Raw genomic sequence first — 15,689 nt, 5'->3', positions numbered from 1 at the left:
CTTGAACAATTCGGACGAAGCTGTACAGAGCTTACGATAGAAAATATATTGCAGCACGACGATATTATCAACTTGGTTAGGTACGAAACGAAACGATGTATTTACTTTTCCTATTGTTTCAGTTTATACGTGTTTGTAAAGTTGTAATTAACAGAGAAACGTAAGCAAGTGACGTAATCTTGACGTAAGATTGACCATATTTCAAGCCAGATTTTTGACATCTTTGATAAATCATTCGTGTCTATCCAACGAAAAAAATTAATATCTATTTAAAAACCGCACATCTTCCCTTTGCTGTTGAATTACCAAATTATTAAGTCTTTTGGACAATCTGTACTACGCTGATTACATAGATGTCAGACATAGACTTGAGTCTGCGTAATCAAATGCCGAAAGCTGAACGCATTCACGTGAAATTACTACAGTTTACGGATATTTTCCCGTTGAAAGGGCGCGTTAAGAGCGGCAGCACTGGAAATGCAAACAGCACGTAGATTATTAGAAGCCGGTGAAAACAAAAATTAAATGGGGAGAGCTGTTTTCGAGCAGATTGATAGAAATTCGATTTGCGCGAGCGAACTCGACGGATGTAGAAGAGATATATATATGTGCAGAAAGAGCCGTTTTAAATCGCAATCCTCGTAAATTCTCGACTATTCTCCACGAATTCCGAGAGCGCGAATGTATCGGGTCGGGAAGTGCACTGCTGCCAGCTGTAGAGTATGGAAAAGCAAGAACATTCGCTGACATCGGACGTCTATACGCGATCGATCGATCTCAAATGCATACCAATGGCTAATGCCAGTACATCTACCAAAAGATCAGCTGTAAACTCCTTCAACGAACATCTCCGCATTTCCAATTTTTCTCGCGGCTTTTCCTTTTCAATTTCATCGCGGCACTGTCACTAATTTGAACCGTGATTCAAGCCGTGGTTCCTTGCTCGTAAGCGCATTTCTCGTTCGTTCATTGTTTGCTCATCGCGTTGTAAGTGATATAAATGTACACGTACATATATATATATGTACTCGTAGCGCTTGGCGGTAAGCTTCTCAGTCTTCGGTGATTCTATATAAAAATTCTAGATATAAGATTTTGGTGATAAGCTTTGAAATTTCTCGTAAATATCCCCGGTAGAGAATGCCGTAGATATGATAGGAGAAAGAGGAGAGGGGATGAGTAAGAGGAAGGAAAGAGAAAGAGGAAGAGGAGAGAAAAAGATGGGAAAAAAATTGATTACAGGGCTGGAAGAAGCCAGCGAGTACGAAGGCGCGAGGAGATCGCGGGGCCCTCCTCTGAAAAAAGGGGCTCCGCACGAGAAGGGGCACGCAAACGTACCCCTGGACCCGTCGTGGTGTTGTCCGCCGGGGGTGGCGGTGGTGGTGGTGGTGGGGGCGGAGGTGGGTGCAGACGCCGTGACTTGGAACGACGCGGAGGTGGCGGTCGGGGAGCTCCCTGTCTTGCCACCATCAGCTCCTCTGTCGCGGGGAGTGCAGGGGGTTGTGGCCCTGTGGTGGGGCTACCCTCCTATAAAAAGCGTCAAGGTATCTTCTTCACCCCAAAAAAANTACGTCCCCCAAAAAGAAAAAAAAAAAAAAAAAAAAGAAAAGAATGTGATGATCGTTTCGTCGTTGATCCAACGTTTTATAATCAACGTAAATGCAACTTTCTTGTGAACAACTTCAACCGGTTAATTTGTCAACTAATGCATTTTGCGACAGTGAGTCAAGTAAATACTAGTGCAGACAAATTATTGTAATTATACCTGTTGCGTAATTACATGCGCATGTATGGAATTTAACGTCGGAAACTTGCAGTAAAAGGAAATTATAAAATATTTAAGAGCGGATAATGGAGAAGATATTAATTTAATTACAGAATTATGGAGGAAATTAACGGGGGCTGTAGTGTAGTTTGGCTAATTTATACGTTATTAAATAAACGCAATATTAACGATGCCTTGCTATTATTGTATATTAAAAATATTATATTAAAAATATTAATAATATTATAGTATTAGTGTTATTAAATAAAGTAAACAATTTTAACAGTACTATCGCTATTACAGATGATAGACTTATTCATCTACTTGTTATTAATTAAATAAGGCATTTCAATGACTAGTAGATTATTGTTCTAATAAAAACATCGCATGAAATTAACCATAATTAAACATAAAATTCTCATTCTCATTTGAAAATTCATTCAAATTCATTCTCGATATTATTCGATTATCAAAAGTATCATTTCTCACGCCAAAAAATGAAAATCGCAAACGCTTTGAGAATTATTGAATGCAACGTTATGCAAGAATATACCTTTTACGTATTTTAATAGAAATATTTCATGTTATTATTTAGCCAAAGTGATGGATATATGCGATACTCGGTTCTTCAAATTGAACATTTACTTTTCTAAAATAAAAAAACGAGAACATTGGACCTACAATATATGTGTACATACATGCACGTATGCTGATTGAAATGCACAAGAATTGTTTAGCCAAAAGTGTAATATTTTGCATCTATTTCATATACGTTTTCATATACGTCGATGTTACACGTGCATTAGATGTTCGTAATATAGATATGTATATACATACTTTATAAAGAGTCTAAAGAGATTTTCAAAAAGACTGTATAAATCTACATATATAATTATAATTGTTATATATTTTCCATTGATCCATTGAAACAAATGAAAATTTCAATTTTAAATTAAACACAGCTGTTGCAATCGTTAATATTAAGCAGGGCATACACATATGTGTGTACGTATGTATGTATGTTTGTATATATGTACGTACATGTACATGTGGTACATAATGAATAAAGGAAGACGTCTAGTTGACTGTTCTCAATCTTATCTAACGTGTCAGGTTAAATACATTGGACTTGTCTTCGCTGGCACAGGCTTAGTACCTTATTCAACCTTTCAGTAAATTTAACCCGTTACGGACAGGCTTTGAATATAGAATTTACACTGTGTGAAAATACCGTGATACACTTGCAAAATTACTGCTTGTCGCTTCTAACATTTATTCAACATTATATTGCAAATTATTATTATATTATTATATTTTGCTTACTGACAAAACTTTGACTTGCCTTTACGTAAGTTACTTTTCTCTCGCTATTATATATATCTCGTTTAATATTTTCAATTATTTTGAATTATTGCATTTTAATAAAATTATTCGAACTTGTTCAAATAACTACAAATTACTGATGTAATATGGCACGTGATTCTCAGAGAAAGCCTACACATCTTATTCCACGTCGCAGGATATCTAGGTCATCGTCGTCATTCTCTTTGTCCATGCCTGACTTATGATAGACACGCCTGATTGTGATTGCAGTTGCACTTAGGTGGACAAACTGTAATATTCGATCTCTGAAAATCACTCGATCAAATTAGCATCGAATTAAATTAATGGCGAATCGTCACAAAATTCCTTTGCGCGTGACAATACTTATTAACATAATAACCGTTTAATTCATTTTCTCATTTTATCGTACGCTCATTTAATCGCGATATAAAAAAATAAATAAATGAATTACCTGCTTATTTTATTTTACCCGAACGAGTCAAACAAGTTTGTTTGTTTCCATCACCACGTATGTACGTGTCATGGATAATACTAGTCTTCATCTGGTTCATATCAAATATCGTAGACGCTTGCTTGCGACAAATAGAAACGTGAAGTTTCGAATGTGCTTATAATAGAAAGAAATTTATCGATAACTCAACCTACTAAATATTACGAAATTTTTATTTCAGTTGATTTATTATCTAGTAAGTAAGAATTAACGAATTGATTTACGAATCTGTGCGGTAACATAGATAACGTTACGTTTCTCTCATAAAAAATTGTTAAATAACTGTTTTTCGTATAAATATATGCAATCACTGCGTTTCAATTGGAAAACTGACAATTGATAATTAGCGATTAATTTAATATTTTGGTTTCGGTGATGGACAATTGATTTTGCTAATTAGGTTGAACACAATTACACGTTATTGCCTTTCAGTTAAGCGATTCGTTTAATTAAAGAAGTGATTACCAATGACCTGTACTATTCTACGACGGTACTAGCTCGTTTCAAAGTCAGTTAACATTACTACTACCGACACATCGCCGCTTAATTCCGGAACGCAATTACAGCTTTAATGTACGAATGTATGTGTTTCGGCCCGCCGTTATCATCGAAGCGCATAATTCGTTTCTATGGCTACCGTTTCGAATTATTTAGTGCAGTTTATTACAAATCATTGCTTATACATGTGTATCGCGTCGTGCCTATTACACGAGCATTTACATGATCAAACATTGTCCTTGATGTACGTATTTACATTGTATTTTTATAGAAAAACTTCACCGTGACATTTTTTTTTAGGTAAATAACAGCAAGAATAAGAATGACAATGATAACGATGATAATTCAATTTTACAAAATTTATTTCTACGAGTCTCGATCGGGATGTGAACGTTGAATAAAAGAATTAAGCTGAAAACGTAGCGAATGACACGATTCCATAAAACTGTTAAAACTACGGCCGGTAGTGACATTTTATGTATTTAATTAGCATACTTGAAGCCGTAATTAGGAATGGAAAAACGTCCTCGGGGCATCGAGACAGCGATCAATACACAACTCTCGAATTCTCGTTGATTGAACTTTTCAATCCTCGTGAATGTTTCAACGTCTGTTTCATGAAATTCTTGGACTGAAGCTAAATCTGACATTTTTTAATGGCATTCCCGTGTTCTCGTTAAAAACTCGGCAATTTTCATAGGGCACGAATGTGTCGTTTTTGTCTGCGATTTACCCAAAAACGTTTCTACTAATAACATCTTCTGATATCAATATGTTCGGGTCGTGTCAACGTGACTGGCTCTAATCTCCGCGTTGCCTATATTTAGAGAGTTTAGACTAACGATCCGTATCTGTACAGAGAGCGGAGAGATTTTGACACAAGTTGCGTCGTACGTTTGTCCCGAGACCAAGTGATCTCAGACTTCCTTCCTCGGAACTTTATCCGGACTGTTTTCGCGCGTCCTCGCAGAAGAGTAACAAACATAATTAATCACGTGCATCTGCGATTGAAGCTAACAACAAGCTATAAATCGGGGAAGTGACAACACGAGAGTAGAGAAGGAAACGCGACTGATGTGAAAAGCTTAAAAGTTGACGTCTTTGGGTAAATCGCGTACCTGATATTACACAGGTGCGTACAGTGTGCGTGTATGTATGTATGTATGTATGTATCTGGTATAGTACAGGTATACGTATGTATAGGTATGTTGCACGCATTGCGCATCAAGTCCATGTTAAAGACTAAATGGTATTCTAGGTACTGTTGGAGAGGCGATGAGGTTTAAACGTAACTCGATGTATAATGTCGAAGGTACCGGTACCGCCTGGGGTCGAGGTAGCCGGGGCCGTGGCAGAGGTCGCGGGGGCGGCGTCAGCCTTCTTGGTTCAGGCGTCGCCCCCGCGAATTACTCCTCAGCACTGCAGGGCGTAGCGCCTGAGCTACGAGAAGTGGTGAACATTCTTGGCGAGAGGAACCAGGTTGGCACACTGACAGGCGTGGGACCACCACCGGGAGCCTTGGACAGCGATGGCCAAGGGGACGAAGAGGAAGGCACCTCGACGAAAAGACCACCGCGACCCCTCTACAGAAGGCTGATCAATTACGTTCGACAGGCGTGGACCGGCGTGAAATTCGCCTTAGGTACTAACTTCCTTAACTTCTTCTCCTAGTTCTCTATCAACTATTTCTCAGCTGCATCTTTGCAGCGTTCTCGATACAACGTTCTCTCGTATCCAGATGGCGTAGCCGACAGTTTACGACAGACATCCAATTTATTCCACATTTTTCAAAGTTCGTAATCTTACAATTTTCAAAGATTTCCACGTTCTTTGAAACTTTGAAGCTTCGTAGCTTCAGCTATTTATGTTCATCTAGAAAATCAGTTTCTGACAGTTTGACAGTATCGTGTGTACCAGTATCGTGTGTAGGTAGCCTTCGTCAAAACGTCGTACAGATCCATTTAAATTGTACGCTTTGTTTTACTTTATTAGAGATTAGCGAGCCGTGAATTTGAAGTTAATTATCAACGGGAAATTGAAAATACATATTTCCAACCGAAGCTATATTTTGTCTCCACATTTTACGCTGAAAAGTGAAGAAATTCGACAAAATTGCACCTGTCACTTGTTTCTTCTACGTTATGATACGATCGTAAAATTTTATCGCGATTCTCTGTGTACGAGCGTTCGAAATTCAAAGATTAAGCAGATTACGTATCGGGATGCAAATATGTTTTAGAAAGTTGGCAGGAATTTATCGCGTGCTGCGAACCGTGCTCTCGAATCGGATCCCCGCGAAGTGGTTAGAACACATTTTCCCGAAACGTGTGAGTCTCCCGAGCTTCTCTGTTGCGAGAGGCCTTCAACTTGCTTACGTGCTCCACTTCGTCATCTATGTTGCATGATTCCTACATACTTCTTCCTGTGTACGTGCACGTTCGCCACTGTTTCATCCGTTTCGAGGGTTATTGTGTTCGACTTACCTCCAATCGACCTTCTTCTTCCGATGCCTCGCCGAATCCCTATCATTGCTCCACATCCTTCTCACTTTTCCCGCCCTTACATCCATTCTATATCGTACTATCGAGTAAAGGCGTCATCACTTTTGGCAACCTTCTTAAACATCGCTAGAATGCCTACGTTTGTTTATTCAGAAATTCAAAAATTAACTAATTCCCTAGAATGATATCAGGGCATCCGAAAGAGAACGTGGCGTTTCGTTACGACTTGGTTCCTTGCATAAAGTGAAACATTATTCGATTATGCAATTGACGATCAAAAATTGATCGAATAATTCATTCGAATTCATCGAACTTGCTTTATCGCTTATCATGTATATTAATACATGCGTACATGCGACACGTAAGAATTGATTATATTGTATAATAATTCAAGAATGTAGGAGAAAGTAGGTTAATATTTCCTATTGAGCAAACAGTTTCCAATAAATTTCTTCACCGTCACTCACAAGCCACCACCTTTCGTTCGTATGAAACGAAAGGTAACTGAATTCTCGAAAGCATTTTCCGGGCTGCAATTCAACGCCTCGTTTAATCGAGACGAATAAAAGCATACGTCGCGTCGCGTCGCGTCGCGTCGCGTCGCGTCGCCTTTGCATCGAAACAAGCTGACAATAGGTTCCACTCACTCACACCACTCGCGGAAAATTCATTTAAACGCGCAAATGTATTGTTAGTCATGATTGGTGAGTCGTCTGTGCGCGTCGAGCGCACCTGCCGCTCGAATCGTTCCGTTGCCACCCGAAAAGAAACACAAAAACACGCGCGAATGTTAATTACCCGGCGTTTTATATCATTTAACTAAAGTTTTATTGTTACAGTTGCAAGAGAAATACGTTCCTCGAGGCAACTTAATATCGCGCGGCGCGAAATACTTTGAAATTTTATTAACGAAATTCCTGAAATCGTAAAATGTAAATAACAGGAGAACTTCTTTTACATTCTTTTTCCTTTCGATTGAACGAAACGAAACGAAACGAATTAATTATTACCCAATTCAGTAATCTACGTACAAGCCTTACGTTCTCATTCGGTATTTGCTATTCGTGAATTCTACAAATCGGAGGAAAGAAAAAAAAATGTTGTTCCCTTGAACAAGAGGAAACGCCGATAAATTCTACACTGAATACAAAAACAGAGTAGCAAAGAATTGATTTACTGTTTGGTATTCTCTTTTTCATTCCAAAGGTTACACAACCAGCAATCTACGAGTAACTCGAACCACGATCCTAAATTGAATGCTGATGCTGTCTATATAAAAATCGTTCGCCTTAACGAATGTACACTTTTTTTTATCCACGGTATGTAGTATAAATACGGATAAATAGGTTAGATGTTATCTGTACATTTCAGTCAAAGTAATGAACATCGAAGCGTAAAACGTTAAGATCAACGCTATTGCTACTTAACATTAATATCAGGAATCTTCCATAATATTGCGAGTAGCTAAACATTTATACTTCGATTGCTTAGAAATATGTAAGGAAAAGAAACAATCTGCTATACTGTTTAATATAAGCATTTATATAAGAATTTATATAATTGAAATTTTCACATAAAATTCGAAGAAAATTATCTGTTATCGACATTATGCTCTATTTGGATAGGTACTAACGTAACACATGCTCAAGTGCGAATACGTATGCTCATGTATTCGTCATAAGAAATGAAACATTTAGGAACAGTTAGATATGAATTCTCGATGATCTAAGGTCTTCTTAAAACAACATTATATTCGTAGTATGAAATTCAAATTCAAACGCAAAGTTTGTTTAAGCGAAATGTCTGTTTCTCTTTCCACGAGTGGTCCATTTCAATATTTCGTGCAGAGATCATTGAATAAACAACTGAATCGAAACTATTGGAGAAATTGTGTACTAATGCAACATCGTAATTACGTTGTTAATCATTACGTACGTAGGTTTGAAAAAGCGAAGTAAAGAAACGATAGATTACGAATGCTCGAGGAATAAATTGGATGTACAATATTGAAACGGTTGATGAAGCTCGTGTAATAACGTTTTATAACGTTTCATATTAAATCAGTCTGTGAACTTTACTCTCATATTGTGTACAGAGTTTTCCTTCAGCCAACATTACTTTATCGCTCGTGTGAAATTGAAAATTTTAATTAAGAAATCGAGACAAAACTGTCTCGCAAAATAATTAGGCAAATATTTGCATCTTTCTCTCTCTACCTCGTACGTATGAAAAGTTGTTACGTAACACGTGATGTACCTTTCAAATTGAGGAAATTGACCAAATTGACGCGATAGATACTCGACAAGCGTGTCTTTTTTTCTTTTTCCTTTTTTTTTTTTTTTTCACAATTAACGAAAAGCGGCTAGCTTCGATTTGGATTTTGCAGACTCGGAATACGAAGAGGAGCAGACCCCGAGATACAGACCCGACTCATTGGCGAGTCTTTGCCGAGCCACGAGGTTCACCGAGGCAGAGCTGAAGAGAATATATCGTGGTTTCAAGGCAGAATGTCCCACGGGAGTCGTCAGGGAGGAAACTTTCAAGTGCATCTACTCACAGTTTTTTCCGCAAGGAGGTAGGTCGTATATCATGGTATAACATCTGAAAAATTTCACTACCGTTTCCCAGGCTGTTAGTTAGCAACGAATTAATACCCGAACACGCTTAGTGGGAAAATGAACCACTTCAATCGTTCAACTAGAGACGCACCAATTGACTCTTTTCGGCTTGACTCTGACTCTAAGATTATTAGGTACAATGCTACTGCGAATAACATATATAAACAGGTCGTAATTTTATGAAATTATTTACTTTATACACTTACGTAGGCACATACGTACGAAGAAGCTACGGTACGATAATCATACCGATCTGTTCGACAAAAAGAAACAAAGAAACAAAGGAGAAAACAAAAGAGGAAAAAGGAAGATTAGGATTTGAGAATCAGCCGAATGCTATTTCTTCTTGTTTATTCGCGCGCGAGGTATCTATTCACATTTAAATTCCCTCTGTTTCACGATAACGCGAAGCTTGCGCGAAAAATATAACGAATATAAAAATAGAACGAGAGATACACATGGGTAGTAGGTAAAGAAAAATACAAAAGGGATGAAAGCACAATCAAATAGAGCAAATAGTTGCACGATACTTGGTTGAATATATAAGAGATAGGTGTATATATATATATATATATATATATATATATATATATATATAGTCACACATATATAGTCGCTATGATAATAAACCCCCGTATGAAAATGGTGCTGCGTTTCAGCGTTTGCCTTTATCCGTCCGTATAAACGATATCGATATTCATCAGTGAATGGTTTCCTATCGATTTCAAATATTTTTCCGCTTTCGAAAAGTTCTGTGCAACTTGCAAACAGTTTACCTTCAGCTCCATCGATGACAAAGTCGCCCGATTTCATCTACCATTTCGAGTTTTTCAGTGTATTCTATCGATCGAAGGGCTCAGAAAATAACGGTGGATAAAGTTACATTATACAGAAATCTACATATACATCCTATTGTTCTTTTAACGATATATAAGTGTAACGACGTTTCAAATATAAAAAAAAGTATACTACTAATTTGCAATGATTAAATTTTAACATAGCTTGGGGCAGCGGTTCCCAACCTTTTTTTCTCTGCTGTACTCCTTGACTGGGCTTTTCATTCATGAGTACTCTCTCCTCTCATAAACCCTCACCTATTCCTTAAAAACTTTCACGTAAATCTCTCTTTGTAAATCAAAACTCTATCGCTTTGTCCTTGCGTTTTTTATTTCGACTTCTTTCTTTCTTTCTTTCTTTCTTGGCGTTTTCCGCCATTACCAATATTGTTTATTCTTAGAAGGGGAACGTGTACCACAGGTTGGAACCGCACCTGACATAGGGCACGGGTCATAAAGAATTTCAAGTAAGACAAGTTTAACCTTATGACAAACATCAAATCATCATTATGAAAATTTTGCTTTTAATAAAAAGAATACTTGATCGCGCTTTAAGTGAGATGTAAGTTTAACTTTATAAAACATGGAATCATCGTTATGAAAATTTTGCTTTTAATAAAAAGAATACTTGATCGCGCTTTAAGTGAGATGTAAGTTTAACTTTGTAGCACATGGAATCATCATGATGAAAATTTTGCTTTTAATAAAAAGAATACTTGATCGCACTTAAGCCTAAATTTTTAACGTCGTGTATTACGCGTGTGTTACAAATCGTATTCTCTCGTACATATATACGTATCTATATAGCCATCGATTTGTTGTTACGTGTATATTTATATATATATGCATATTTCAGTGTAACGGATACGTTGCTATATTCAGAAAGCTGTCCTGAAACTGTCACTGCAGTTTTTGATTGACGGATCAATTATCTTCGCTTTAATTAACGTGTGTCAGAACGCTATATGTATTATAGAAAGGGAGTAATTAATCTACATTCTAGAAACAACGCTGAATCGAAATTTAATTATTACTCTGCTGAAATTACTCTTCTTCCTCGTCTCATAGTCAGTATAGACGATATCGTGGATAATAATTTCGGCAGTAGAAATGCTTAAAAAACACTTAAATTTTAATTATCTAGACATGTAAAAGTAAAACGTTAATGCGACAGATTAACCGACGTTCGTTGACAACGTACGTTTCGTCGTTTCGTGGGGCTGGCAAATTCAATTTTAAAAGAAAGCATTGGAAACGTTCGTTTGACTGATAAAAAATTTTGACATTTGGGAAAAATTACCTCTCAAACAAATTAACCTCAGTCCTGATGACAGTATCGATTTTTTAACGTTTTTGTTGAACCATCGTGTCATGTACCCAGCTCTGAGCACCCACACGCATACACAAGTACACAAGACGACCTTCGATCCCTTGACAGCGACAATTTTTCTTCACCAACGGTTTCATGGCTGAGTGCTGCATGTCGTATCGAAACCGTCGTCTGTTTGTCGTTCGATGTAAGAGGGAAAACGAAAATGTACGGAAATTGTTTACGAAAAACAAAATTGAAAATTGAAGAAAAAATGTTCGCCGATAAGCGCACGAGTTCTTACTCTTGTCGACGAGATTCGACAAATTACATTGTTTAAATATTATCTCGATAAGTATTAGAAACGAGTATTAAAGTTGCAATTTGAATTTTTTTTATAAAGAATAAAGAATAAGTAGATACTTACGCATTGTAACTGTAAATATATTGTTGGCAACAAAATTGATCGCTGGCTACGTACATCTTACTTAATTCAGTGATTTGCAGTATCTTTGTTATTTTAACGATATACATACATGTATATCGTTAAGAATGTCAGAGGAAAAGTGATGACCTCTATACGTCAAAATCTTTTCGATCGCGTTATTCAATAACTGTCAACTTTCTATGGAAAAATACAATATAAAAGTATGTGCATGCGCGTACATGTTGCATATATACGTTTGTACATGTTGATCACTTACATACAAGGGTGAAAAGGATCAAACGCGAACACCTATTCCTGCTTCTTATCAAAGGGAAGCATGTCTGTACTTATCTAAAACTCCTCAGGCGTTTCGAGAATGCAAACGAAATCCCCGTGTATACTATATATACTTCCATGTATATACCTTTATGTACGTTGGTGCAATGAAATGAAATTTATATCTTTGAAACTGTCCGAGGAAACGCTTCAATGACAAAAGCATCTCTCTGAGATTCGAGTCGATAGTGAAAAGTCAAAGAGGTGAATTGCGACAACGAGACAACATCGATTTTGCTGAATAATGAATTTTCGCTGCAATATTGCTTACGGCTTAGAGCAATATCCTGTAGCTTCTGAACCCCGAACAAGATTGTGTTTGTGCAGGAATATATATATATATATATCTGACCTATTGTATACCGGCTCTAAAGTGAATTTAATAATTTACATGTGAAATTTTGCGACGTATGCAGAAACTGCTTCGTGGTTGGTTAAATTAATTATTTCGTAAAATCTGATTTTAATAACGTGATTGAATTGGCTGTGAAAGAAAGAACGTGTGTGTTCATCGTTGATTTAAAAAATATGAATATGAATAAAGTATAAAATAAGAAAGTACGCTGTAAAAAATTCCTACGTTGTAGTTTCTCGAGTTGAAACTCGCAACATTCAAAATTGTGTATATGTCAGTATTCATCAAAGTAAGTAAAATAACAAATTAATAAACTCTCGTTGTCGAATTTGAAAAATGTAGGTAAAATTCTATTTTGACGTTGAACTATGGCAAAGCTGATTTATAATGCGGTTCTATCATGATAAACGGGTAAACACAAATATGAAAGAACATCAGATCAGAAAGCAAAATGTAAATGTGGAAAATTATTGTTGGTATTCGATAGATATGTGTTTCCGCTCTCTAAAAGAAAATCATAGAACGTCCCTCGAACGAATCCTTGAACGAAAAATACAAGTTTCAAACTTTTAACTCTCTTAGAAAAATATTCATTGCCTCGACGTTATTGTTCTCTCGAAAGTAATCAAAGCCGAACTTGCTTCACCGTTATTTCTGTATATTTTCGTAGAATATTATTTGTATTATACTGATAAAATTTGCCATTGACGTACTATGTACTTCAACACTTTTTATCATACAGAAAAATAACACGGGTGTTTGCGAAATTGAAGAATAACGAGAAACGATGAATTGGCTATTTTTATTCGTCGCATCGAAATTCGTGACAGGGTGGTTGATGCAGAATACAAAATTAATTTCTGATTTTTATCGTACCGCTAATTGTGAGTAATGATATATTATATGTCTGCCTGTCTTCCTTTGAAAACCTAATTCGTACAAGCTCGACAACTTGAACGGGTTAATCTACTTTACCCCGGCCCCCTGTGCTTGCACAAGAGTCCCACTGTGATAATTCACTGGAAGGAGCCGAGTACTAATTTCTAGGCGAATCCTTTCAATTGAAGCGGCACCTCCGAGATTTCTGCTCAAGTGAAGATGAAACTGACATTCCTTAACTTCTCGACGAAAATGTCGTATACACACACACACACACACACACACACACACACACACACACACACACACACACATGTACATGTCAGACCTAACTCTTTTACCTTTGCAATTCAATATTTTATTTTACCCCGTAAAATTTTTATCAAATTTTTTTTTTCATCCGATTAGTTCAGCCACTTTTCCAATACGCGAATAACTGAATTCCTCACGCGCAACGATTAACTTTTTTACGAGTTTTCATAATTTTTCCTCTAAATTCTGCTCGTTCCGTTTGACAGTGTAACGATTCCCTTCTGCGGGGAAAGTTGTCACAAATTGCGTTGCGTATCGCTTAAAAGAAATAGGAGTAATGTTTGTGTCGCGTATAATTTCATGTATAAATCGCTGGTTTAACTCGAACTTGCATGGAACAAGCAAGCGTTATTATATATTTATTGTTTCACGTCAAGTCAATCATTCAATCATTTTCAACGTCAAGTTCGACGCTCAGAAAACAATTCAGCGTTTGTCATTTGACGATGAGAGTGAAGTGTTTATTGAGACAGCCTTTCTATTGGTAGAAAATTATTATATTATAGTATAGTTAGTATAATACAATGTTATCAAGAGTTTCCCCTTTCATAAACTTTCTTTAAACTTTCTTGAAGTAAAGCTAATATTGTTGAAAAGAAAGTAGTAGTGAGTACGTTAATCGAAACAGTTGGAATATGCATATTTTAATTGAAAAAAAAATATATATATATATACACTACACAACGACGAAAGTTAGGAAAACCGTCTTTGTTCCTCGAAGGTACTCGAAAGGAACGATGTAGGCGACAGTTTGTTCTTAAAATTGCGACAAACTGCGACTGTACAAATACATATGCACATGTGCATATTTCACAGACATGACTAAAATCTCTACCTTTATTTTCATTTTTCAGCCAATACTAGCCAGTACGCGCATTACGTTTTCAACACGTTGGACCAGGATCATAGTGGCATCCTTAGTTTCGAGGTATGTATTTTTGGTCGTATTAGCGTTAAGTAGCGATAAAACTTAATAATAATATCACGAGACGTGCAATTATAACGTGATAAACAAAACTTTCAAATATAAGAGTATCACGTATGTACATGAAACTTTGTGAACAACTTTCGTTTCTTCTTGACGGAATTCAGTAGATTGATGGATGCTTTGTAATATGTCCTGCTCGTACGTTGCATTGTAGCTAAATATGTTACTGCAACTTGTAATGACCAAAGTTTAAACACTGTTCGTGCATCGCCAGCTGGAGCAAGCATTTCAACGTTGCACATTCATCATGCGAATTATTGTCGCCCTTGTACAATTAGTCGTTCGCGCGATTCGATTGGCAAGTGTGCCTCGAACAAATATTCGGCGGAGATTAGCCATAATTGCCAAGTAGGATGCCAATAACGAGCAACATGGATCTAACTAAGTTTTCCAATCAATCGATAGTAGAGTTCAATCAATCGCTGATTTGCGGTTAATTTGCGGATCGATTGCTCGGCCGTTCCTCCCATTCTGTTTATCATTCTCGAAAATCAAGAAATAAGAAGGGCAAAGAGAAGTCGTTCGCAGATAATTACCAGCTAACGTAATTATCTCTCGAGGCTTCAGGTTGGAAACGTACTTTGTGTAATTAGACCTCGAGTTGCCCGAAGCTCACACATTACGGTGCCTTTTTACGCCGCAAAACATTTTCTCTCCCCGTTTTCTTTTCTTTTTCGGTTTCTTCCGCGCGCGCGATGAAGTTTCTACGGTAGCCTTTGACGTACAACTTCCTTTAATTAACTCTTTTTATCAGATTCCATTTTACCACATGCCACACACGCGTGCAAGCGCGCGTTTACAGAACAATATAAGTCAAGTTTCCTTTTTTGTTCGTACGACAGTGGCCGACAATCGACAATTGTCTTTTACTTGTGATATGTCTTAACCGTAAAAGGCTCCGTCACGTGAAACTGTGTACGTGTAAACGTGTAATCATTTGACCGTGTGTATTTTTAAATCTATTATTCGTTGTATCGAAACGTACATCATATTGCGCGACGATAGTTTTTTTTTTTTTTTTTTTTTTTTTT

The 15,689-nt window shown here is 36.9% G+C and overlaps 1 protein-coding gene across 1 annotated transcript in view; it reads left to right on the top strand.

Annotated features, from left to right (window-relative positions):
- The first annotated feature begins 1,247 nt into the window (after positions 1-1,247).
- Positions 1,248-15,689, top strand: part of LOC122527914 (Kv channel-interacting protein 1-like) — a 26,743-nt gene continuing 12,301 nt past the window's right edge. Inside the window, exons 1-4 of the mRNA XM_043652499.1 lie at positions 1,248-1,544; positions 5,356-5,739; positions 8,985-9,173; positions 14,525-14,598. Of these exons, the coding sequence (XP_043508434.1) occupies positions 5,373-5,739; positions 8,985-9,173; positions 14,525-14,598 (630 nt within the window). The 5' untranslated portion in view covers positions 1,248-1,544; positions 5,356-5,372. The remainder of the gene's footprint in view (positions 1,545-5,355; positions 5,740-8,984; positions 9,174-14,524; positions 14,599-15,689) is intronic.

Source organism: Frieseomelitta varia, unplaced genomic scaffold (assembly GCF_011392965.1).
Source record: "Frieseomelitta varia isolate USP_RPSP 00005682 unplaced genomic scaffold, Fvar_1.2 scaffold_239, whole genome shotgun sequence".
NCBI classification, from domain to species: Eukaryota; Metazoa; Arthropoda; class Insecta; order Hymenoptera; family Apidae; genus Frieseomelitta; species Frieseomelitta varia.
This window is presented reverse-complemented; position numbering and strand designations above follow the sequence as displayed.